Here is a 24,726-nt window from a genome sequence, read left to right as displayed (position 1 = left end):
ATGGCGCCAATGTGGGGACTGACCGTCCCATTGCCACCATATGTCAGCCTTCTGCTATTATTTGGTTGCCTTGTTTGGGGGCTTTGGGTGCTGTTTTCTGGGAAACAGAGTAGGGAGCAGGTGGCAGCCAAGACAGACTCAGAGGTATGTGATGCAACACTTTTTTGAAACTTATTGCTCCCTGCCCGTGGAGGCATAGCAACTCCTAATCTTGGGCTATGGGAGGAGTTGGTGGCAGGAAGAGGGGAGTTGACATAGTGCCTATGGATGTCTTCCTATAAGTCACTCTCAATCCTTCCCTTTCCACACACCTTGAGCATCTATTATATATGGCAGGGTACTAGACACTGAAAAAGAATAAAACACCCCCCCCCCACCTTCTGGAGGTGTCCTGGGAGGGAAATTCAGACAGATGTATGTGTATATAACCCATGGAAAGAGAACAGGATGAGTGAATAGAGGTATAAATATTGCTAAAGGGATGGGAGGTAAAGCGTATTCTAGGATCTATGCAATGCCTTTGGGGGAAGGTTAGTTGTGCTTCAGAGGAAGTGTAGGATTTTGGAGGTGGATTGGATGGGGGGAGAGAGTAGTGGGAGACTTTCCAGAAAGAAGGAATCGATTGGGAAAAAGCATGGGAAGCAGAAGAGTATTGGGTGTGCTTAGGGAGAGGTGCAGACACCTCTCCGGATGGAATGTAGACGTGTAGAGAACTGGTTGTAGAAAAGCGAGAGGATGGTCAGAAAGTGGTTGGAGGAGCCATTGTGGAGGGCTTCGAATGCCAGACCGAATACTTTGAGTACGTATTATTCTGTCTATAATCGGAAGACATCAAAGATTTTAAAGCCAGGTGAAAATGTGCTTAGAGCTGTGCTTTAGAGCACAGAATTTAAACTTTTAAAAGTTTAGGCAGTTCCTGTTGTGGCTCAGGGGTTAAGAAGCTGACTAGTAGCCATGAGGATGTGGGTTCGATCCCTGGCCTCACTCAGTGGGTTAAGAATCCGACATTCCTGTGAGCTATGGTGTAGGTCACAGGTGCTGCTCAGATCCTGAGTTGCTGTGGCTCTGGCGAAGGCCGGCGGCTGCAGCTCTGATTTGATCCCTAGTCTGGGAACCTCCATGTGCCACAGGTGTGGCCCTAGACATAAGAGAAAAGAAGGGAAAGGAAAGGAAAGGAAGAATCAGAGCAGTAAGATGGGAAAGAGGACATTGATTCATTCCCCAAAGATTTATCACCCACCTCCACCATGTCTGGGGCACACCCCTCTGGGCACTGTGGATGTAACAGTAAACTGAAAGGACAAAGAGCTCTGCCCTCTGGGATGTGAAGGAGGAAGAGGAGGGTCCCAGGGTGAAAGTTGGGATATGGGAATTGAGGCAGAAAGAGAGCGAAGGGGCTGAGTCTTTTTTTCCTGATTGGACCTCAAATACAGAGTTAATTGTAAACATTATCATTATTTTCCTACCAGGACTATATTCATCTTTGTATCCCCTATGCCTAGTACACTGCCTGGCCTGTAATAAGTGTTCCATATATGTTTGTGAAATGAAAGAATGATTTCTCATTTTTAACCCTGAATGACTGGCAAAATGACGGCATTTTAAACAAACAGGAAACAACCAATAGAAGTTGTAAAAAAAAAAGGGTGAAAGGAGTCAGAAAGTGTATATGGAGATAGTCATCAAGCAGCTCAAATGAATGGTTCTAGACTTGTGCTGTCCAATCCAGTACCACTGGCCACAGGTGCCATTTAAATTTATTTATTTACTTTTTTTATTACAGTAAGAATTTATTATTTTTGGCTTTTTCTCCACAAGAAATAGATCTCAAGGAATCCTATAAATGCTAGAGATCACAGATATTTTTAAAATACTTTTCTACTACAGGTTAGTCTTTTCATTTCTTTTCTTTCTTCATTTTATCTCTATTTTCATTCTGTCCTTTTATTTTCCCCTTTTTACTTTTCTTTTCTTTTTTTTTTTTTTTTTTTGGTCTTTTGCCATTTGTTGGGCCTCTCCCGTGGCATATGGAGGTTCCCAGGCTAGGGGTCGAATTGGAGCTGTTGATGCCAGCCTACACCAGAGCCACAGCAACGCGGGATTGGAGCCGAGTCTGCAACCTACACCACAGCTCATGGCAACGCCGGATCGTTAACCCACTGAGCCAGGGCAGGGATCGAACCCGCAACCTCATGGTTCCTAGTCGGATTCGTTAACCACTGCGCCACGATGGAACTCCCCCTTTTTACTTTTCTTTATCCATGTGTTTTCTGTTTTTCCTTTGACCTGTAGTTTATTTTTTTAAAAGTATGCTTTTTAAAAATTTATTTATTGTGTAGCACTGGGAACTATGTCTAGTCACTTATGATGGAGCATGATAATGTGAGAAAAAAGAATGTATACATATATGTGTAACTGAGTCGCCATGCTGTACAGTAAGAAAAAAATAAGGTGTTCGGGAAGTAACAATTGATTACAATTAAGAGTACTTGATAAGAAAAATAAATAAATAATAAAAAATAAATTAATTTAAATTAGTCAAAATTAAATAAGATTTGAATCTCCCATTGTGGCTCTCAGCAGGTTAAGAACCCGACATAGTGTCTGTGAGGATGCGATTCAATCCCTGGCCTCGCTCAGTAGGTTAAGGATCTGGTGTTACCTCAAGCTGAGGTGTAGGTCACAAACAGCTTGGATCAGGTGTGGCTGTGGCTGCGGCTGTGGTGTAGGTTGGCAGTTACAGCTCCGATTCGACTCCTAGCCCAGGAATTTCCATATGCCACAGGTGTGGCCATAAAAAGAAAAAAGAAATAAAATTTAAAATTCAGTTCCTTAATTATACCATGTATATTTCTTTCTTTCTTTTTTTTTTTAAATTTTTCACCATGTATATTTCAAGTGCTCACATGCGGCTAGAGGCTATGCTCTCATGCTCTCATCCTGGACAGAGCAATTTCTTTTTTCTTTTTTTTTTCTTTTTTTGCTTTTTAGGGCTGCACCCTCGGTACATGGAATTTCCTAGGCTAGGGGATGAATCGGAGCTATAGCAGCCGGCCTACACCACAGCCACAGCAACGCTGGATCTGAGCCGCATCTGCAACCTACACCACAGCTCATGGCAACGCCATATCCTTAACTCACTGAGTGAGGCCAGGGATCGAACTGGCATCCTCATGGATACTAGCTGGATTCGCTTCTACTGTGCCACAGTGGAAACTCTCCTGGACAGAGCAGTTATTGAATATTTCTAGCATCACAGAAAATTCTATAGGGTAGCGCTAACCTACACTCTGGATCTTGGAGATAGATAGTGACTGCTGATATATTTGGCCACAAAGTCCTTTTGATTTTTTGTTTGTTTGTTTGGTTTTTGTCTCAGAAACATCTCTCAAATGCAGCAGTTCAGATCCGGTGTCATGATCTTAACTATGACTCCTCTTGAACCACTTTCAGTCTCTAACTGGTCTTCTACAAATGTTTTCCAGCCTGGAGCATAGACCCTGGTGCTACAAAACAAAACCACAGCACACAACCTCCCACAGCTGATAGTGACATTCTGCTCAAAGTAACTGAAACAAACATCTCCCAGCATCGCATGGCCTGCAGCAACATTTCTCAAGCTTTTTGCCTCTCAAACTTCTTTCATTGCCAAAATTTGTCAACCACCTTATGCATTTAAAAATCACGTTGTCTCTTTTTCATAATATAAGGGATTTTAGGTAAATAGTATTTCATTTGCAACAGCATGTTTTCTTAAAATGGCCAAGTTCATTTAAACATCATCTTTAAGAGCCAGAAGTAAATGGTCACTTTTTCCCATAGTATTTTGAGGAACCTCCACACTGTTCTCTTTAGTGGTTGTACCAACGTACATTCCCACCAACAGTGTAGGAGGGTTTCCATTTCTCCACACCCTCTCCAGCACCTACTGTTTGTAGACTTTTTGATAATGGCCATTCTGATTGGTGTGAGGTGATACCTCACTGTAGTTTTGATTTGCATTTCTCTAATCATTAGCAATGTTGAGCATCTTTTCACATGTTTTTTGGCCATCTGTGTGTCTTCTTCAGAGAAATGTCTATTTAGATCTTCTGCCCATTTTTTTTTTTTTTTTAAGGCTGCGCCTGTGGCATATGGAAGTTCCCAGGCTAGGGGTAGAATCAGAGCTACAGCTGCCAGCCTACACCACGGCCACAGCAAAGCCGGATCATTAACACACTGAGCGGGGCCAGGGATCAAACCCACATCCTCATGGATACTAGTGAGGTTTGTTACAGCTCAGCCACAATGAGAACTCCCTTCTGCTCATTTTTTTTTGATGATTTTTATTTTTTCCATCATAGCTGGCTTACAGTGTTCTGTCAATTTCCTAGTGTACAGCAAGGTGGCCCAATCACACATACATATTTATATATTCTTTTTCTCACATTATCATGCCCTTCTGCTCATTTTTTGATTTTTTTAATATTGAGATGCATGAGCTATTTGTATATTTTGGAGATTAATCTCTCTTATTATTTTTTGTCTTTTTGTCTTTTTTTTTGTTGTTGTTGCTATTTCTTGGGCTGCTCCCGCGGCATATGGAGGTTCCCAGGCCAGGGGTCCAATCGGAGCTGTAGCCACCGGCCTACGCCAGAGCCACAGCAACGCGGGATCCGAGCCGCGTCTGCGACCTACACCACAGCTCATGGCAACGCCGGATCGTTAACCCACTGAGCAAGGGCAGGGACCGAACCCGCAAGCTCATGGTTCCTAGTCGGATTCGTTAACCACTGCGCCACGACGGGAACTCCAAATCTCTCTTATTATTATTATTATTTGTCTTTTTGCAATTTTCTTGAGCCGCTCCCGGGGCATATGGAGGTTCCCAGGCTAGGGGTTGAATGGGAACTGCAGCCGCTGGCCTACGCCACAGCCACGGCAACGTGGGATTCAAGCCGTATCTGCGACCCACACCACAGCTCATGGCAACACCAGATCCTTAACCCACTGAGCGAGGCCAGGGATCGAACCTGCCACCTCATGGTTCCTAGTCAGATTCGTTAACCACTGAGCCACAATGGGAACTCCCTGGAGATGAATCTCTTGTCAGTCACTTCATTTGCAAATATTTTCTCCCATTTTATGTGTTGTCTTTTTGTTTTGTTCATGGTTTCCTTTGCTGTGCAAAAGTGCTGAAGTTTAATTAGGTCCCCTTTGTTTATTTTTGTTTTTATTTTCATTATTATAAGATGTGGATCCAAAAAGATATTGTTGCAGTTTATGTCAAAGAGTGTTCAGCCTATGTTTTCCTCTAAGAGTTTTATAGTACCTGGTCTTACATTTAAGTCTTTAATCCATTTTGAGTTTATTTTTGTGTATGGCATTAAAGAGTGTTCTTTTTTTATTACTGAATGAATTTTATTATATTTATGGTTGTATGGCAATCATCACAACCCAATTTTATAGCATTTCCATCCCAAGCCCCTCCCCCCAACCTGTGTCCTTTGGAAACCATAAGTTTTTCAAAGTCTGTGAGTCAGTATCTGTTCTGCAAAGAAGTTCATTGTGTCCTTTTTTTAGATTCCACATGTAAGTGATAGCATATGATGCTGGTGTCTTACTGTCTAACTTCACTTTGCATGATAATTTCTAGGTCCATCCATGTTGTTGCAAATGCTGTTATTTCTTTCCTTGTAATGGCTGAGTAATATTCCATTGTGTATATGTACCACCTCTTCTTTATCCACTCTTCTGTTGATGGACATGTAGGTTGCTCCCATGTCTCGGCTATTGTATATAGTGCTGCAGTGAACATTGGAGCGCATGTATCTTTTTTTTTTTTTGTCTTTTTGCTATTTCTTGGGCCGCTCCCGCAGCATATGGAGATTCCCAGGCTAGGGGTCGAATCCGAGCTGTAGCCACCAGCCTACGCCAGAGCCACAGCAACTCGGGATCCGAGCCGCGTCTGCAACCTACACCACAGCTCATGGCAACGCCGGATCGTTAACCCACTGAGCAAGGGCAGGGACCGAACCCGCAACCTCATGGTTCCTAGTCGGATTCGTTAACCACTGCACCACGACGGGAACTCCACATGTATCTTTTTGAGTCATGGTTTTCTCTGGATAGATGCCCAAGAGTGGGATTGCTGGATCAAAAGGTAATTCTGTTTTTAGTTTTCTCAGGAATCTCCATACTGTTTTCCACAGTGGTTGCACCAATTTACATTGAGTGTTCTAATTTCATTCTTTTGCATATAGCTGTCCAGCTTTCCCAGCATCTCTTATGAAGAGATTGTCTTTCTTCTGTTGTATATTTTTGCCTCCTTTGTCATAGATTAATTGACCATAGGTGCATGTGTTTATTTCTGGGCTTTCTATCCTATTACATTGATCTATATTGCTGTTTTGGGGCTAGCACCATACTGTTTTGATGACTGTAGCTTTGTAGTATAGTCTGAAGTCAGGGAGCCTGATTCCTCCAGATCCAGTTTTCTTTCTCAGGATTGCTTTGGCTTAATACAATATTATTTTTAAAAATCAAACTTAATTTGAAAAGTCTATGGTGAGCAAAATATTGGAATTTTAAATCTAAACATGCACTTACATGACTCTGCCTCACCACCTCACCCTAAAATCCTGGTCCTTTCTTCTAACATCATTTACTGAAATGACCATCATTTTCTCATTGAATTGCATTGGTGATCCTATCATAAATCATCATATGTATGTGGGGCTCTATTTCAGGACTCTGATTTGTTCCATTGCTTTATTTTCTATCCTTGCACCAATACCTCCCTGTCTCCATTAATATAGTTGTGTAGGAAGTCTTGAAATTTGGTCTTTTAAAGCCTCTAACTTTAATCTTCTTCAGAATTGCCTTCGTTATTATAGGTCGTTGAATAAAATGTTAATCATCCTATTAATTGTCACATAAAAACATTCAGGGATTTGATTGAAATTGCATTGAATTTATAGTCCAGATGGAGGATAATTGATATCCTAAAAATGAGTCTTCTGATCCATGAATGTGTTTGTATCTCCATTTATTTGTCTTCTTAATTTCTTCCAATAATATTTTGTTTTCAGTAAAGAGGCTTTTTTGAAGCTATAGCAAATGATTTTTAAAATTTCTATTAGGGAAATTTTCAAACAAATCAAAAGCGCATAAAGCATATAATGAATCTTCATGACTCGGTCACCCAGATTGAACTATCTTACCACATAATTTTGAAGTGAATCTCAAATAATATAATTTCATTAATAATTAAATATGTACATCTAAAAGTTAAGGGCTCTTTGAAAATGCTTAATCGCAATATAATTATTATGCCTAGTGGAATGGACTGGGAGTTTGGGGTTAGTAGATGCAAACTATTACATTTGGAGTGGATAAGTGGGGTTCCTATCATGATCCAGCGGTAACGAACCTGACTGGTATCCATGAGAACATGGGTTCAATTGCTGGCCTCGCTCAGTGAAGGAGCTGGCATTGCCATGAGCTGTGGTGTAGGTCGCAGGTGCAGCTCAGATCCTGTGTTCTATGGCTGTGGTATAGGCCGGCAGCTACAGCTCTGATTGACTCCTAGCCTGGGAACTTCCATATGCCTTGGGTGCAACTCTAAAAAGACAAAAAAAAAAAAAGAATGGATAAGCAGTGAGTCCTCCTGTATAGCACAGGGAAATATATTCAGTCTCTTGAGATAGACTGTGAAGGAATATAAGAAAGGGTATGTGTATGTGGCGGGGGAGATTTTTCTATGATCATCGGAAGGTACATTATGTCTGGTTGACTATGGTATTTTAAGTATCATTTTCTTACTTGTTTTCTTTTTTTTGGCCACAACTGTGGCCTATGGAGGTTCCTTTGCCAGGGATCTCATCCTAGCCATAGCTGTGACTTATGCCACAGCTACAGTAACACCAGATCCTTCAACCCACTGCACTGGGGTGGGGATCTAACCTGTAGTGCTTCTGTAGTGATCAGCTACAGCTGGAACCTTAACCTGCTGTGCCTCAGCGGGAACTCCTTAAATGTCATTTTCTAAACGATGCTGATACTTAAATAAGTAGATTCTTTTTCTTTTCTTCCTTCCTTTCTTTCCTTCTTTCTTTCTCTTTTCTTTCTTTCTTTTTTTTTTTTTTTTTGTCTTTTTGCTATTTCTTTGGACCGCTCCCGTGGCATATGGAGGTTCCCAGGCTAGGGGTCAAATCGGAGCTGTAGCCACTGGCCTACACCAGAGCCATAGCAACTCGGGATCCGAGCCGCGTCTGCAACCTACACCACAGCTCACGGCAACGCCGGATCGTTAACCCACTGAGCAAGGGCAGGGACCGAACCCGCAAGCTCATGGTTCCTAGTCGGAATCATTAACCACTGTGCCACGACAGGAACTCCTCTTCCTTTTTCTTTCTTTCTTCCCTTCCTTCCTTTCTTTCTCTCTCCCTCTCTTTCTTTCTTTTTTTCCTCTTCTTTTTTTTTTTTGCTGCACCTGTGGCAAGCAAAAGTTCCTGGTCCAGGAATCAAACCTGTGCCACAGCAGTGTCCCAAGCCACTGCAGTGACAACACCAAATCCTAACCCACTGCACCCAAGTGAACTCCAACTAGATGTTTCTATATTGACCTTTTATGTAAAGACTTTGCTAAATTTTCTTATCATTCCTAAAAACTTATCTATGGATGCTTTTTCTTGCATTTATTTATGTATGTATGTTTGTATTTATTTATTTCTTTAGCTTTTTAGGGCCGCACTCGCGGTATATGGAGATTCCCAGGCTAGGGGTCGAATTGGAGCTACAGCTGCTGGCTTACACCACAGCCACAGCAACGCAGGATCCGAGCCGCGTCTGTGACCTGCACCACAGCTCACAGCAATGCCAGATCCTTAAACCACTGAGTGAAGCCAGGGATGGAAGCCACATCCTCATGGATGCTAGTCAGGTTGGTTAACCACTGAGCCATGAGGGGAACTCCCTGGGTGCTTTTTCAAAACATATTGTGATATTCTATATAATCATATTGTCTAAAAGTCATAATTTTATTTCTTCCTTTTAAATCTTTATGCCTTTTATTTCTTGTCCTTGCTCTGTTGCACTACCTAGGACTTCAAGTACAATGTTCAGCAGAGGTGGTAATAGTGGAGTTCTTTATCTTCTTTTTTATATAGAAGAAAGTTTTCCTTAACTCACCATTTATGTATAATGTTTGCTATGCAGTTTTTGTAAATATTCTTCATTAGATTAAGAAAACTCTCTTTTATTTCTAGTTTGCCAAGAATTTTAGCATGAATGGGTGTTGAATTTTATCAAGTGCTTTTTCTGCCTCTATTGAGATGCTCATATGGCTTTTATTGTTTATTCTACTAATGTGCTAAATTACAATTAAGTTCTCAAATATTAAACCATCTGTGATGATGTTCGTGATCCTTTTTATACATTGTTAAAATTTGCTCTTATGTTGTCTATAGTTTTGCATCTGAATTAATGAAAGAGATTGACCTGTAATTTTCCTCTTCAGTGCATAAGTCTTACATCTTGATAAAATTTATTCCTAAGTAGACAAATACTGTATGCTAGCACTTCTATGTGGAATCCAAAAAACAGTACAAACAAATGTATATTTAAAACATAAACAGACTCACAGGTATAAAAAATAAACTAGTAGTTACTCAAGGGGAGAAGAAAGTGGGGGGAGCAAATTAGGGGCCTGTAATGAAGAGATACAAATTACTATGTACAAAATAGATAAGGAACAAGAATATGTTGTGTAGTGTATGGAATTATATCCATTATCTTGTAATAACTTTTTTTTGGTTGTTTTTTGTCTTTTTAGGGCTGTACCTGAAGCATATGGAGGTTCCCAGGCTAGGGGTCGAATTGGAGCTGTAGCCACTGGCCTACACCACAGCCACAGCAACGCCAGATCCTTAACCCACTGAGGCCAGGGGTGGAACCCACATCCTCATGGATACTAGTCGGGTTTCTTAACCACTGAGCCACAACGGGAACTCCTTTTTTGGGAGGGGGTGGGGACATTATCTTGTGATAACTTTTCATAATAATCTGTAAAAAATACTCAATCACTATATGCTATACACCATAAACTACTGTAATATTGCAAATCAACTGTACTCCAGTAAAAAAAAAATTATTCCTAAGTATTTTATTCTTTTTGATGCTAAAACTGGAATTATTTTCTTAATTTTCTTTTCAGATGGTTCACTGTGTGTAGAAATGCCACTTATTTTTGTGTGTTGATGCTGTATCCTGTAACTAGTAGAGCTAAATTTATTAGCTCTAGTAGTGTTTTGTTTGTGTGTATTCTTTAGGATCTTCTGTAAGTAAGATTTTGTCAGCTGTGGAGGATGGAGATAGTTTTACTTTTTCCTTTCCAATTTGGATATCTTTAATTTCTTTTTCTTACCTAATTTCTCTGGTTAGAACTTCCAGTACATGAAGTTCCCATTGTGGCACTGTGGAAATGGATCTGACTAGTATCCATGAGGATGCAGGTTCAATCCCTGGCTTTGCTCAGTGGGTTAAGGATCCGGTATTGCTGTGAACTGTGGTGTAGGTCACAGATGTGGCTCAGATCCCAAGTTGCTGTGGCTGTGACTGTGACTGGCAGCTGAAGCTCCAGTTTGATCCTTAGCCTGGGAACTTCCATATGCCGTGGGTGTGGCTCTAAAAAGCAAAAAGCAAAAAAAAAAAAAAGAACTTCCAGTACAGTGTTACAGAGAAGCAGTGAAACTGGGCATCCTTATCTTGTTCCTCATCTTAGAGGGAAAGCTTTCAGTCTTTCACTATTGAGTACGATATTAGCTGTATAAATGCCCTTATCATGTTCCTTCTATTCCTAGTTTAAGTTGTTTTTATCATGTATGGGTGTTGGGTTTTGTCAAATGCTTTTTTTTTCTTTTTCTTTTTGGATTTGTAAGTTCCTGGGTCAGGAATCAAACCCATTGCCACAGCAGCGACCCGAGCTGCAGCAGTAACAATCCCTGATCCTTACCCCTCTGAGCCACCAGGAAACTCCTGAGCTTCAATTTTAGAGACTAATTTATTTCAAGTTTATTCCTAGTTCCAACAGAAATCCCCTCCTTCTTGGTCCCTAAAGTCAGTCTTTAATCCATCTTCTCTTTTAAAACTGAATGTTCTGGAGTTCTGTTATGGCTCAGCAGGTTAAGGACCTGACATTGTCTCTGTGAGGATGCAGATTCCATGGCCTCACTCAGTGGGTTAAGGATCCGGTGTTGCCGTGAGCGGTGGTGTAGGTCGCAGATGTGGCTTGGATTCGGTATTGCTGTGGCTGTGGTGTAGCCTGCAGCTGCAGCTCTGATTTGACCCCTGGCCTGGGAACGTCCATATGCTGCCTGTGTGGCTGTAAAAAGAAAAACAAAACAAAACTGAATGTTCTGTTTAGACTTTTAGCCTGTCAGTCATGGCTTAAGAGTTGACAAATGCTTTGAGGGGGAGAATCTGGGCTCACATCTCTACACTGCCTTATTATTATTATTATTTTTTAATGGGATCCTGAGTCCTCTGGTCCTTGATAGCTCTCCAGTGACCTCAAATAGATGTTTAAAAAAAATTTTTTTTGTCTAGCTTTTCTAGTTGTTTTTATTCAGAGGATTCAAATGATTATTATGAAAAGAAATCCTCGGTTGATTTTTTTTCTTTCCATTTTCTCCTTTCTACTAGCTTGAAAGTTATCTACTTTCTTTCTATTCTTTCAGTGGTTACTCCAGAAACTTCAGTATGCATACTTATCCAGTTCTCTGTTCCGAGGTATTTCAACAGTGCTGTTTAACTCATTCACTGAGGTTTTAATTTCAATACTGCATTATTAAGTTCTTCAAATCTACTACGTCCCAATTTATGGTTTTCTCTTCTTTACAAAATATTTAATCCTGTCTTTTATTTCTTAAAATGTAATAGTTGCTTTCTAATCCAGATTTGATAATTCCAATACATGACGTCTCTGTAGGTTTGTTCCTGCTTTCTGTCGTTTCTACACATGTGCTTATTTTAAAATATTTAACATTTCTGAAATTGGGATATGGCTTGCAGTTGATGTTTCATAATTTAATTGGCAGGGTTTTAAAAAAATTCTCAGTGGCATGTAGAATATATTTTATTTTATAATTGATAGCATCTTAGATTTAATGAAATGCAATATTCATGGTAGTTTTTTTTGTTGTTGTTGGTTTTTTGTTTTATCTTTTTTGGCCGACCTGCAGCCTCTGGAGTTCTCCGGCCAGGGATCGGATAAGAGCGGAAGTTGCCATCTAAGCTGCAGCTGTGACAATGTCAGACCCTTAACGATCCTGTTGCCCCTAGCAGGAACTCCTCGTGGTAGTTTCTTGAAGCCTAGGTTAAAGATCTCCCTTAGATCTCATTTGCCTTAGACTATGGCACCATCAATCAAGGACCACCTCAAACTCATGGCTCGAGGGTTTGGGGGGACCATGCAGATGCTGTAAACTTGGGCTGCAAGTTACACAAAAGTCAACCTGTAGTTACAGCTTCTCAGGGGCTTCCCTCAAGTCCTCTGAACTTCTCAGTATCGAGGCAACTTTCCTTGCAGTTCTCTGGGCTTGGGAGTGAGTGACAGATTTGTCATTTCGAGATTCCAGCTGGATGTGGTAGGGTCTTCTACTAGATTTTTTTTTTTTTTCCCTTATGGTTTGTGGAGCTTTCTTTTTGTTTTGTCTTGTTTTGTCTTTTTAGGGCCACGCCCACGGCCTGTGGAGGTTCCCAGGCTAGGGGTTCGAATCAGAGCTACAGCTGCTGGCCTACCCCACAGCCACAGCAACGCCAGGTCCAAGCCGTGTTTGCAACCTACACCACAGCTCACTGCAATGCCAGGGGGCAAGGCCGGGGATGGACCCCACAACCTAGTCGGATTCTTTTCCACTGCGCCACAGTGGGAACTCCAGGAACTCCCTGGTTGGTGTTTTTGAGGTTTTCTTTAAGAAGTTATTCTGTGCCCTAGGCCTCAAAGATTTTCTCCATTTTTTCAGTGTTCCATGCTTACTTTTCACATTTTAGTTTTTCATACGTTTAGAGTCCACCTCTATATGTGGTATCAGGAAGTGATCTAGTTTTATTTTTCTTTTTATCCTGAGCCAGTTTTCTCATTAATATTTGTTAAAGAATCTTCCCATTGGCTTCTGCAACTCCCTTTACCAGATTAAGTTGTTGTATATAGAGGAGTCCCTCTCTGGATTATCTATTCTGTTCCATTGCTATTTGTTCCTTTATTTATTTATTTATTTATATATCTTTTCTAGGGCCGCTCCCACAGCATATAGAGGTTCCCAGGCTAGGGGTCGAATCGGAGCCGTAGCCACCGACCTACGCCAGAGTCATAGCAACTCGGGATCCAAGCCTTCTCTGAGACCTACACCTCAGCTCATGGCAACGCTAGATCCTTAACCCACTGAGCAAGGACAGGGATCCAATCCACAACCTCATGGTTCCTAGTCGGATTCGTTAACCACTGAGCCATAACGGGAACTCCTCCTTTTTTTTTTAAACCATAGATTTGTAGTGTGTTTTCGTTTTTGGTAAATCAAGTCCTTTCTTTGCTCTTCTTTGTAAGGTTGATTTAGCTGCTAGTGGAACTTTATTTTGCATATAAATTTTAGAGAGTTTAACAAGTCTTTGAAACATTCCAACTGAAATTTGAATTAGGAATGCATTGAGTATAATTTAATTTAATTACTGACTTCCTTGTAATTTTAAATCATTCCTAAAGCCTAGACTATTTATTCCGAGCATGCTCTGTGTCCTTTAATAGAGTTCTACATGATGGTCTTCTTGATACTTTATCATTTTAAATGATACCTTGATACTTTATCATTTTTATTGCTATTGTGAATATCTTTTATTATTTAAAAGTATGTTTTTCTAGGTGTTTTTGTTTTGTTTTGTTTTTGCTGCAGTAGAGAAATGTTTTCGTCATTTGTAAGTTGTTCTGGTATTCAGAAACCTTGGTGAGTTCTTTCATTAGCTCTGATCGAGAATGATTTTGTTTATTTATTTTTTTATTTTGTTTTGGTTTTGTTTTGCTTTTTAGGGCCACACCTGCGGCATATGGAGGTTCCCAGGCTAGGGGTAGAATTGGAGCTGCAGTTGCCAGCCTACACCACAGCCACAGCAATGTGGGATCCGAGCTGAAAATTTTCCAAATTTAAAAGCGTTTTATTTGACTAGAGTTCCTGTTGTGGCTCAGCGGAAATGAATCTGAGCAGCATCCATAAGGACATGGGTTCGATCCCTGGTCTCGCTCAGTGGGTTAAGGATCAGGGGTTGCCGTGAGCCGTGGTGTAGGTCGCAGATGAGTCACAACTCTCAGTGATGTTCCCATTTGCCGGGAGAGCTCTTTCTTCACCTAAAAACTTTCTGTTGATTCTTCAAACTCCAGTACAAATGACAACTTCCTGAGTAATTTTTCTCAATAACTGCCTTTTCTTCCAGGCAGTTACTCACGGCCCTCTTCATTCCCTCACACTTACATTTCTGTCCCAGCATTTACCACATGGTATTGTAACTTAACTGTTTAGACATCTCTTTTCCCTAACAGTGCAAGTTCCTAGAACACAGGGATCATATTTATCTCTCCAGATCCAGTACCCCAGTAAGTACTCATTAATTGACTCATGGATAAAGGAATGAGGTAACTGTTCCTGTGGTTATGGATGCCACCTGGATCAATCTTTAGGTCTACAAGAGGAAATGCATTGCCAATAAAGTCTCTAACCTAGAATGTTACCTGATTTTATTTTTTTCTTTTTGTGCCTTTCTAGACTTCAAAGCAGCACAAGTTGAAAAAGATCCGGAAATTCACAGGTCAGAAAGATACTCTCCTTTATTCTTTTTTTTTTTTTTCTATTTCTTGGGCCACTCCCGCGGCATATGGAGGTTCCCAGGCTAGGGGTCGAATCGGAGCTGCAGCCACCAGCCTACGCCAGAGCCACAGCAACGCGGGATCCGAGCCGCGTCTGCATCCTACACCACAGCTCATGGCAACGCCGGATCCTTAACCCACTGAGCAAGAGCAGGGACCGAACCCACAACCTCATGGTTCCTAGTCGGATTCGTTAATCACTGTGCCACAACGGGAACTCCTATTCTTCAGTTCAAGGCTAATCACATATCATTTGTGGGATCTGCTTTAAGACCCTAACCTTTAAATTCACATGGAAGGAGAAAGATCAAAAAAGATTCTGTGAATGAAAGAAATATGCCTACTCTTTCCAGCATCTTCACTTCTAAAGAGATGTAAATGGGGCCATAATTTTTTCCATGTTTCTTTCCTAACCTCCTTTTGTGCAGAGCTCGAAGTATCAGGAAAACACGTGGTCAGACTGGAGAACAGAGTAGGGGTAACTACCAAGACTTTGATGCGAAGTTTCAGTACCTCTTTTCCCCACCGTAGACATTGTATAATACATCTTTCCCTCCGAAGATATGTGTTTCCGCTTCCCCCATTCCACCTCCCTACTACCATGATCGTTCCTGCTCTTTCCAACAGCTTACATCTATCTACTGTGTGGGGAAGGCAGCACACTACAGCTTAAAAACAAACAAACAGCATGGGACCTATTAAATCTGAGCTCTACCATGAATTAGCTTTATGATCTTGGGCATGGCTTTGCCTTTGTTTCCTTCTTTGTTAAATGAGGGGTTGGCCCAAGGTGATATCAATAGTCGTGATGCTAATAGATTCTTCACCTCTACTCCCAGATCCACAGTGGGAAGACAGCCTCAGGATGGGTTGCATTGAGGCCAACCTGACATGGTGAGCAGAGTCATCTTCACTGTATCTGCTCTTTCTCTCTTCAGCCTACCCTACTGATAAACTCTGTAAAAGTCAGGAGTAAGATACCCGGGACTCTGTTTTACTTCCCTCGCTAGAATAGCCGTCTTCTTTCTAAATCTCTCTTCGTATTGTTTTCCTTACCAGTACTTTCATAGCACTTCAGCTACACTGATACACTCTGTTGCATCCAGCTTTTCAGGACTCCCTGTGGGATGGACCCAAGAATATGTACTCTGGTCAATGGACAGGAGTCTTCAACAGATCTTCCAGCACCTGGAAAGTGCAAGGTCAGGTAGTTTCTGGGTGGGGACTGAAGATGGTAGAGCTTTTAAGAGAGAGGGAGGAGGGGAGTAAAGGAGGGAGGGAGAGAGGGAAGGAGGGAGGGAGAGGGAGAAGAAAGATAGTTTAGTTTGTTTAGTTTTGCTAGTGGGGGAAAATTCTGGGTTCGAATGAAGTTTAAGAACCACTGGTCTGGGAATCATTTCTGATTGGAATGAGGACAAAGGCCTCCCTTTGTTCTGGCGGAGGAATTCTTTACAGAAATAAGCGATTGATGCTGGGGAAAGCAACCTCTTGGTTGTTGTTGTTCTCCTTCAGGCTAAAATGTTTTGCATTGGAAATGAAATATCTTTCCCTTTCCCTACTTTTCCTGTTTCAAACAAATGGAAACTTTTCTCTTTATTTCTTAGATCAAATCTTATGGGATCATGTTTGCCTGAACCACAAGATATGATTTCTTCTTCCACCTCTTCTGTTTTTATGGCTCAGGAGCCTATTCTGCCCAGTTGTGACTGTAAGAAGGCAAGGCATTCTGAGGACAATAGCATCTCCTCTGGATCATCATACAGCTCCAGCCTGTCTCACCGTCCTGCCTTTTCTGAAGGAACAACTTGGCAAGTCCGGAGCCATAGTTTACCTATTTTCTCCCAAAATCCACCTCCTGTGCTCAGGCACCAAGGCACATCCCTGCCTTGTTCTAGGCTCTCAGAGCTTGAGAAATCAAAACTTACTCAGAATTTGGCAACACTTTCACCCTTAAGGCCTCAAGGCACTTTTGTCAATTCACTTTTTGAATCCCCAGATCTCCACAAACAAGAAGAGAAAACAAAAGATGAGAGAAGGAGCAAGAGTCATTTGACACCCGATCATAGGCTAAACTCTATCTGCAAAGAGAGGCCACTATTGTCAGGATCAGCTGCGATCCGGTTGTCTCCTTTGGCTAGGTGGGAGTTAGAAGGACATATGGCTTGGAAGGTTTGTACTTTGCGGGAACAAACAGTGCCTCTGCCTGTGAGGGAATCATGGGCAATGCTGAATTATTTAATTGAGGTACAAGGAAGAGTCCCTGAACCAGAGAAACCCCAAATCCATTTGTCGATGCCTAGTCATCAAAGCACTGAGCAAAATATCAACAATGAATCCCCAGATCTTCCATCATTTCAGCTCCATGTGAACATTGGAGTGGAATCTGGATTAAATAGAACAGAAACAAAAATTTCACAGACTCTCATGCCAGGTAAGCAGTTACAACCTGGAGATGGCCCCCGAATCCTTGGATCCAGGCCCTTAATGACACCAGTGGGCACTCCACCTCCCAAAAGTGTAGGAGTTGACACAAATCAAGAGGAAACCACTTTCCTGCAGAAGAACCCGAAACATGTGCTAGAGCTTAGTATAGAGCAGAGAGTCTTAGGTCTTCCAGAAAAAAGGATACAGCAGCATAAGACTAATGTGACTAATGTGGAACTGACCCCACGGCTGCCATATCAAGTCACAGATAGCATAAAGGTTACTCCACTGGCACTACTTCAAGTCATGGATTCAATGGGGATGATTCCAGAATCACATTCAGAAGTGATAGAATCTGTGGGTTTGTTCCCACGGCCACCAAATGAAGTTGTGAAACCAGTGGATGCCATGGAAACAGTCAGTATAAGCCAAAAACCATTATATCAAGTCATTGAATCAGTGGAGGTAACCCCAGGGCCTCAGCAGCAAGATATGGAATCAAGGAAGATGACCACAAGACCACTGAATCAAGTCATAGGCAATGTGAAAGTAACTCCTATAGCATTGCTTCAAGTCATGGATTCTATGGGAATGATTAAGAAATCACGCCCAGATACTATAGAGTCAGTGGGATTGACCCCACGGACGCAATATCAAGTCATGGAGTCAGTGAAAAGAAGCACAGTGTTAGACCATCAAGTCATACAACCAGGAAAGATGAGTCCAAAGCTACAACATGTAGTCATGGAAACTGTAGAAATGACCCCAGGGCCACAGCATAAAGTTCTAGAATCAGTGGGCACAACATCAAGGCCACAAAATCAAGTCATAGAACCACTGACAATTACTCCAAGGCCAATATGTCAAAATACAAAATCGCTGGAAATGATACCCAGGCCATTGCATCAAGTGATGGACTACATGAAAGTAACTCCAGTGGCACTATTAAAAGCTATGGATTTCATGGGGATAATTCCACCAGCACAGCCATATGTTATAGAGTCTGGGGGTTTGACCTCAGATTCACAGTCTCAAATTGCAGATTTGACCCCAAGGGCAGTTCAATTAGATGCTTTGACCTCCTTCAGCTCTCCTATGACTATTGGTCCATGTGGAGTAGAAGAATCTGTGGGTTTACCTGCAAAGCCACCAGCTACAGTCACGGAATCAGTAGGGGTGATCCCAATGCCATCACATCAATCCACACATTCTCTAAAGGTAACCCCAACATCTCTGAAGTCACCCATGGAAATGATCACAGCACCACAGTCACAAGTTGTAAAAACTCGGGCTTTGACCCCAAGGACAATATCTCAAGTCAAGGAATCTCTGGAGTTGACTCCAAGGTCATGCATTCAAGTGCTAGACACTGAGAGGATGACTTCACAACCATGTCATCAAGGCACAGAATCTACGGCATTAACCTCAGGGCCACCTCATCAAGTCATGGAATCTTCAAGGTTGACTCCGTGGCATCAAACCCTGGGGTATTCAGAGATGAGTCCAGGGCAAAGCCATCAAGTAAAAACTATGGGGTTGACCTCTGACACATGGCTACAAAGGGAGAAATCTGTAGAGATGACACAGTCACATCATCAAATAATGGAATCTTTAGGGACAATCCCAAGGTCACTGGGTCAAGGTACAGAATCTATAGGAATGAGCCAAAAACCACTGTCTCAAGTCACAGAATCTGCAGAAATGTCTACCACATCACTGCTTCAAATGGGGATGCAGCCAGTGCCACAACTTAAGGTTATGGATTCTATGAAGTTATCCCCAGGATTATTGCAAAATCTGAACTCGGGGAAATTGAACTTGGGACCAGGGCTGCAAAGTATAAAATCTGTAGACATAAACACACGTTCAATCCCACAAATGGTAAAACATGGACAGCTGATCCCAACTGTAAATTCTATAGAATTGGCTCCAGAACTACAACTGCAGAGTGTAAAACCTGATGAGTTGGCCCCCGTACCACAGCTGCAGAGTGAGAAATCTGTGCAGTCAGCCCCAGGGTCTCCGCTTCATGGTGTGGAATCTATCCAATTGACCCTGGGTCCACAACAACAAAGTGAAAAGTCTGCTGACTTAGTCCTAGCACCAAAGTCACAAAGTAGGGAATCTATAGATTTGGCTCCCAGTTCGCAGTTGCAAGGTATGGAGTATGTTCGTTTGGGCCTACCATCAGAGTTTCCAGGTATAAAAACTGTGGAGTTGACCCTAAGACCACTACAAGAAGACATGAAATCTGTGGAGTTGACCCTAAAGCCACAGTTACAAGCTAGAAGATCTGAGGAGATAGCCCCAGTACCATTGCTTGAAGATGTGAAAAAACAAATGGTAGAATGTAGTGGGTTGACTCCTGAAAGACAGGTAGAAGGTATGAAATATGAGGAACTGATCCCAGGGGCACACATTCAAGCAGTAACATCTACAGAGTTGAACCTCAAACCACATCCTCAAGCTGCAGAACCTGAAGAACTGACCCTGTGGCATCCAGCCTCAGAATCTTTAGGGATGTTCTCAGAGCCAGGATATCCAGAAACAGAAGCAAAGTTGACCTCTGACACTTGTCACCATGCAAAAGAGTCTGTGGGGTTGATACAAACCTCTTTAGGAAATACCCCAGAGCCATTGAGCCAAGCTTTGGAATCTATGCAAATGAACTCAATGCCATTCCAAGGCAGTCTTGAGCCAATGTTCCAAAATGTAAACGCCACAGAGGAGACTCCAGTGTCACAGCACACAACACAAGAATCTCTGGAGTTGGTACCAGGATCAGAGATACAAGGTATGAAATCAAAGGTGTTGACCCCAGAGTCCCATGGTGTGAAGTTTGTTCATCTGAATCTAGGACCATGTTCAAATGTTACGAACTATGAGGATTTGATCTTGGAACCACAATTTCAAAATGTGAAATCTGTGCCATTCACCACAGAACCACAGTCCAAAAGTATAAAACCTGCGGAGTTGACTCTAGGCCCATTAATGAATGATAATAATTTTGTGGATTTACATGTACGACTAGAAGAATCTAGTAGGTTAACTCCTGAGACACAGTTACAACATGTTGAATCAAGTAAAGTGATGATGGAACCACATTTACAAGAATTGAAATCTGCAGGTCTGACTTTCAGACCAAGGGATCAAGACACAGCCCCTGAAGAGTTATCTGCTGAGATCTGGCCACAAGGGGAAGAATCTGTGAAACTGACCCCACAGCTAGTCTTGGAAACTCCTGGGGTGATGCCCAGGCCACATTTTCAAAATTTTTCAGAGATGACTTTATGTCAAGGCTATCAAGGCACAGAAACTGTGAGGCTGGCTTCTGAGGCTTTGCCCCAAATAGCATTAACACAAAAACCAATGGGTCAAGTTATAGAATCTGCAAGAATGGCTCCTCTAAGGCCACATCTTGAAGTTACAGAGTCATCAGAGATACCGGTAAGGTCAGAATATGAAAACACAGAAACCATGGGGTTGGCAGCATTTCAAGTTGAAAACATCCAGGAGGTAATGCCAGTACCACCATATTCAGAAAAAAGATCTCTGGAGTTGACTTTAGGAACAGGGATGCAATATGAGAAATCAGAGCCACTGATGCAAAATTTGAAATATGTGAAGTTAACCTCTGAGTCATCCCCATTAGTGGTAGGATCTAAACAGTTTATTACAGGGCCCAAACCATATGTTATGGAGTTGACCCCAGAGCCACAGCTCCAGGGAGTAACGTCTAGGCAGATGGATCCAGAGCCAAAATTACAAGATGATTTAATTCAACAGTCAACTACTGCTAGAGTGGTAGAATCAGAGAAGATGATACAAGAGCCGGTGCTACAAAGTTTGATATTAGAGGAAGTGACTGAGGGGGCACAGTTCCAAGGTGCAAAATTGACCCTCGGGCCACAGTTGCATAGTGTTAGATTTTCAGAGTTATCTCCAGAGTCCCCACTTCAAGGAGAAAAACCTATAGATTTAATCTCAGGGTCTCCACATCATGGTGTGAAATCTGATGAATTAACCCAAGACTCCCCAGTGCAAGAAATAAAATTGTCAGATTTTATTCTGGGGCCAAATCATCAAAGTGTTGTATCTGTACAGTTGACTGCAGAACCACGACCTCAAAGTATGAAATTTGTGGAACTAAACTCAGGACCAAGCTTGCAAGATGTTAGATTTTCTGATTTGACCCCAGAACCAAAGGATCAAAGTTTCAGACATGTGCAATTTTTATCAGGAACACAGCTTCAAGATATGAAGTCTGTAGGATTTGTAACAGAGCCAGCTTTGCAATTAAGTCAAGAGCTCCCAATTGAAAATATGAAATCTGTTCGGTCTATTGAAGGGTCACAGTTTCACAGTATGAAATCTGTGAAACTGACATCAGAACTACAGTTTCAAAGTGTGAAATCTGAGAAACTGAACCTAGGGCCAAGGCAGCAAGATGTCAAGTTTTCTGAATTGACTTTAGGGCCGAAGCTTCAAGGTGTCAAATTTGGGGAACAAACCCCAGGGTCACTCTTCCATAGTGTGAATTCTGTAGAGACAACTCCAGAGTTAGGGCTTCTAGATTCTAAATTAGCAAAGATGTCTCCAGGGATTCAAGGTATGAAACAGATGGGGCCATGGCTACAAGATGTCAAATTTTGTAATCTGACATCAGGAACTCAACCCCAAGGTGTGAAATCTTCAGATTTAAATTCAGGGCCACAACTACAATATGTGAAATTTTTTGAGTTGACCCCAGAGCCAAAGATGGAAGCAGTAAGATCTATGGAGTTGACTCCAGAACCTGAGCAGCAAGGGGGTAAGCCTGAGTTGTTAGTACCAGAACCACTGTTTCAAGGTGTAAAGTGTGTAGCAGTAGACCAGATGTCAAGCTTTCAGGATGACATTTCTCATAAATTAGTCTCAGAATCAGAGATACCAGATGCAAAATCTATGGAGTTGACTCCTGGGCCACTGTTGCCAAGTATAAACTATTCTGGGTTGATCAAAAGACCACAGTTACAAGTTATGAAATCTTCTAAATTGATTCAAGGAAGGCAACTGCCAGATGTAAAACCTGTGGAGTGGATCCCCACTTCAAAGCTTCAAGGTTTACAATGTGAGGTGCTAATGCCAGAGCCACAGCTGAAAGACATGAAATCTGTGAAGTTAACCCTAAGGCCACATTTGGGAAGTATGACATCTATACCACAACTAGGAAACATCAAATCTATGGTGTTAACCCCTGGATCACAGGTGGGAGAAATGAAATCAGCAGAGGTGGCCCCAGAATTAAAACTTCATGGTTTAAAATCTAAGTTGCTGATCTCAGAGTCAGAGTTGAAAGATGTGAACTCTGTGGCCTTAACTCCAGAAGAGTGTCAAAGAGGTATTAAATCTATGTTGCTGACCTCAAGTCCACACCTGGAAGGCAAGAAATCTGTGGAGATAACTTCGGGGCCACAGATAGAAGATGTCAAATCTGTAAAACTCACCCCAGATTCCAAGTTTCAAGGTGTGAAATCTGCTGAGTTGGCTCTGCATTCAAGAAATCAGGAATTAAAAACTATAAAGTGGGTCCCAAGAACACAACAGCAAGATGTGAAAGCTGTGAAATTGAAACTTGGGCCAAAGATGCAAGATGAGAAATCTCTATTTTCTGCACCAGGGTCATTGCTCCCAGGGGCTCAATCACAAGGTATGAAAGCTCAGGTACTAACTTCAGAGCTACAAATGCAAGATATGAAAATTTTGGAGAGTACATCACGTTTAAATCTTCAAAGTTTAAAACCTATGAAGACTCCAGATCCAGAGCTGCAACGTGTAAAATCTGCGAAGTTGACCCCAAGCAAAAAGAAGCAGGTAGTAAAATCTGTGGATACAACGAGAAAAGAAAAGTTTCAGCGAATAAAATCTGTGGATTTAGCCCAAAGTCAACAGTTTCAAGGGACATCACTTGTGAATTTAACTCCTGGGCCAAAACAGGTTGGTGAGATATCTGTAATCTTACCAGAGCAGCAATGCATGAATTCAGAGCAATTGAAGACAGGGTCTAAGTCAGAAGATGGGATGTCTTGGGAATTAATTCCAGAGCTAAAATTTAAAGATGAAAAATTAGTAGATCTCAACTCTGAATTACAGATGAAAGGCAGGAAATCATTTGAATTGATTCCAGAATCAAACATTCAAGATGTAAAATCTAAAGAGTTCAAACTTGAACCCCAGTTGCGAAGTATAGAATCTCCCAAGTTGACTCCAGGACCACAGTTGCACCAAGTGAAATCCTCAAAGTCAACTTCAGAGCCACAGCTTCAATGTGTGAAGACTATTGAGTTAAAACAACAGCCACGGCCTGAAAGTGTGAAATGTATTCGGTGGATACCAGGACCTGAATTCCAAGGTGTGAAATCTGTCCAGTTAAATCTTGAGTCACAATCTCAGGGTATCAAATCTGTAGAGTTGAAATCTTCAATAGAGTTAAGAGATGTGAAGCCATCTGAATTGCCTGTAGGGTCAAAAATTCAAGTTGCAGCAAATATGAAGTTCAGCCTTGGGCCACAGTTGCAGAGTGTGAAAACTCCTGAGTTGTCCCCAGGACCACAGCTGCAAGAAGGGAGAATTTTGGTATCAACCTCAGAGCCACCCCTTCAAGGTATGAAAACTGTACAGTTAAACCAAAAGCCGCAGCTTGGGAGTATGAGATCTATTCAGTGGATGCCTGCACCAGTGCTTCAAGGTGTGAAATCTCTGCTAAATCTTGGGTTGCAACCTCAATGTGTCAAACCAGCAGAGTTGATACAGTTAAGAGACATAAAGTCATCTGCATTGACTCCAAAGCTAAAGCTCCAAGGTATACACTCTTTGGAATCACTCCAAGAATCTCAGCCTCAAGGTCTCAATTTGAAATCATGTGACCTGACTTCAAAGTCAAAGCTCTGTGATATAAAATCTATGATGTTCAAATCTAGGCTTCACTTGCATGATGCGAACTCTCCTAAGTTGACACCATGGCTTCAAGAAGTGAAACCATTACAGTCATCCCCAGGAACACAGCTTCAAGGTGTGAATTCTCTAGTGTTTACACAGGATCCACAGGTGAAATCTGGGGTACTAAGCCCAGGGTCACAATTACAAAGTGATAAAACTATAGAGTTGAGCTCCCCACTACACTCAAAAAGTATGAAGTCATCTGAATTTATTCTTCAGACAAAGCTTCAAGGCATGAAATCTGAGGATTTCAACTCTGGGCCACAGTGGCAAGGTCTAAAATCTTCTAAGTCACCACCTGAAAAAAAGTTCCAAGATATGAAATTTACTGAGTTAAACCCTGGCTCACAGTTGCAAGGTACAACATTTTCTAAATTGAGTGTGGGGACAAAGGTTAAAAGTGTCAAATCTACAGATTTCAACCCTGGGTC

At 41.8% G+C, this 24,726-nt stretch overlaps 1 protein-coding gene across 1 annotated transcript in view; it reads left to right on the top strand.

Annotated features, from left to right (window-relative positions):
- The window catches only part of C5H2orf16 (chromosome 5 C2orf16 homolog), a 35,046-nt gene continuing 10,320 nt past the window's right edge, over positions 1-24,726 (top strand). The window contains 7 exon segments of the mRNA XM_047782821.1: positions 1-144; positions 14,793-14,853; positions 15,733-15,787; positions 16,000-16,095; positions 16,498-18,326; positions 19,449-20,184; positions 20,737-24,723. Coding sequence (XP_047638777.1) covers positions 1-144; positions 14,793-14,853; positions 15,733-15,787; positions 16,000-16,095; positions 16,498-18,326; positions 19,449-20,184; positions 20,737-24,723 — 6,908 coding nt within the window.

Source organism: Phacochoerus africanus, chromosome 5 (genome assembly GCF_016906955.1).
Source record: "Phacochoerus africanus isolate WHEZ1 chromosome 5, ROS_Pafr_v1, whole genome shotgun sequence".
In the NCBI taxonomy this organism is placed as follows: domain Eukaryota; kingdom Metazoa; phylum Chordata; class Mammalia; order Artiodactyla; family Suidae; genus Phacochoerus; species Phacochoerus africanus.
This window is presented reverse-complemented; position numbering and strand designations above follow the sequence as displayed.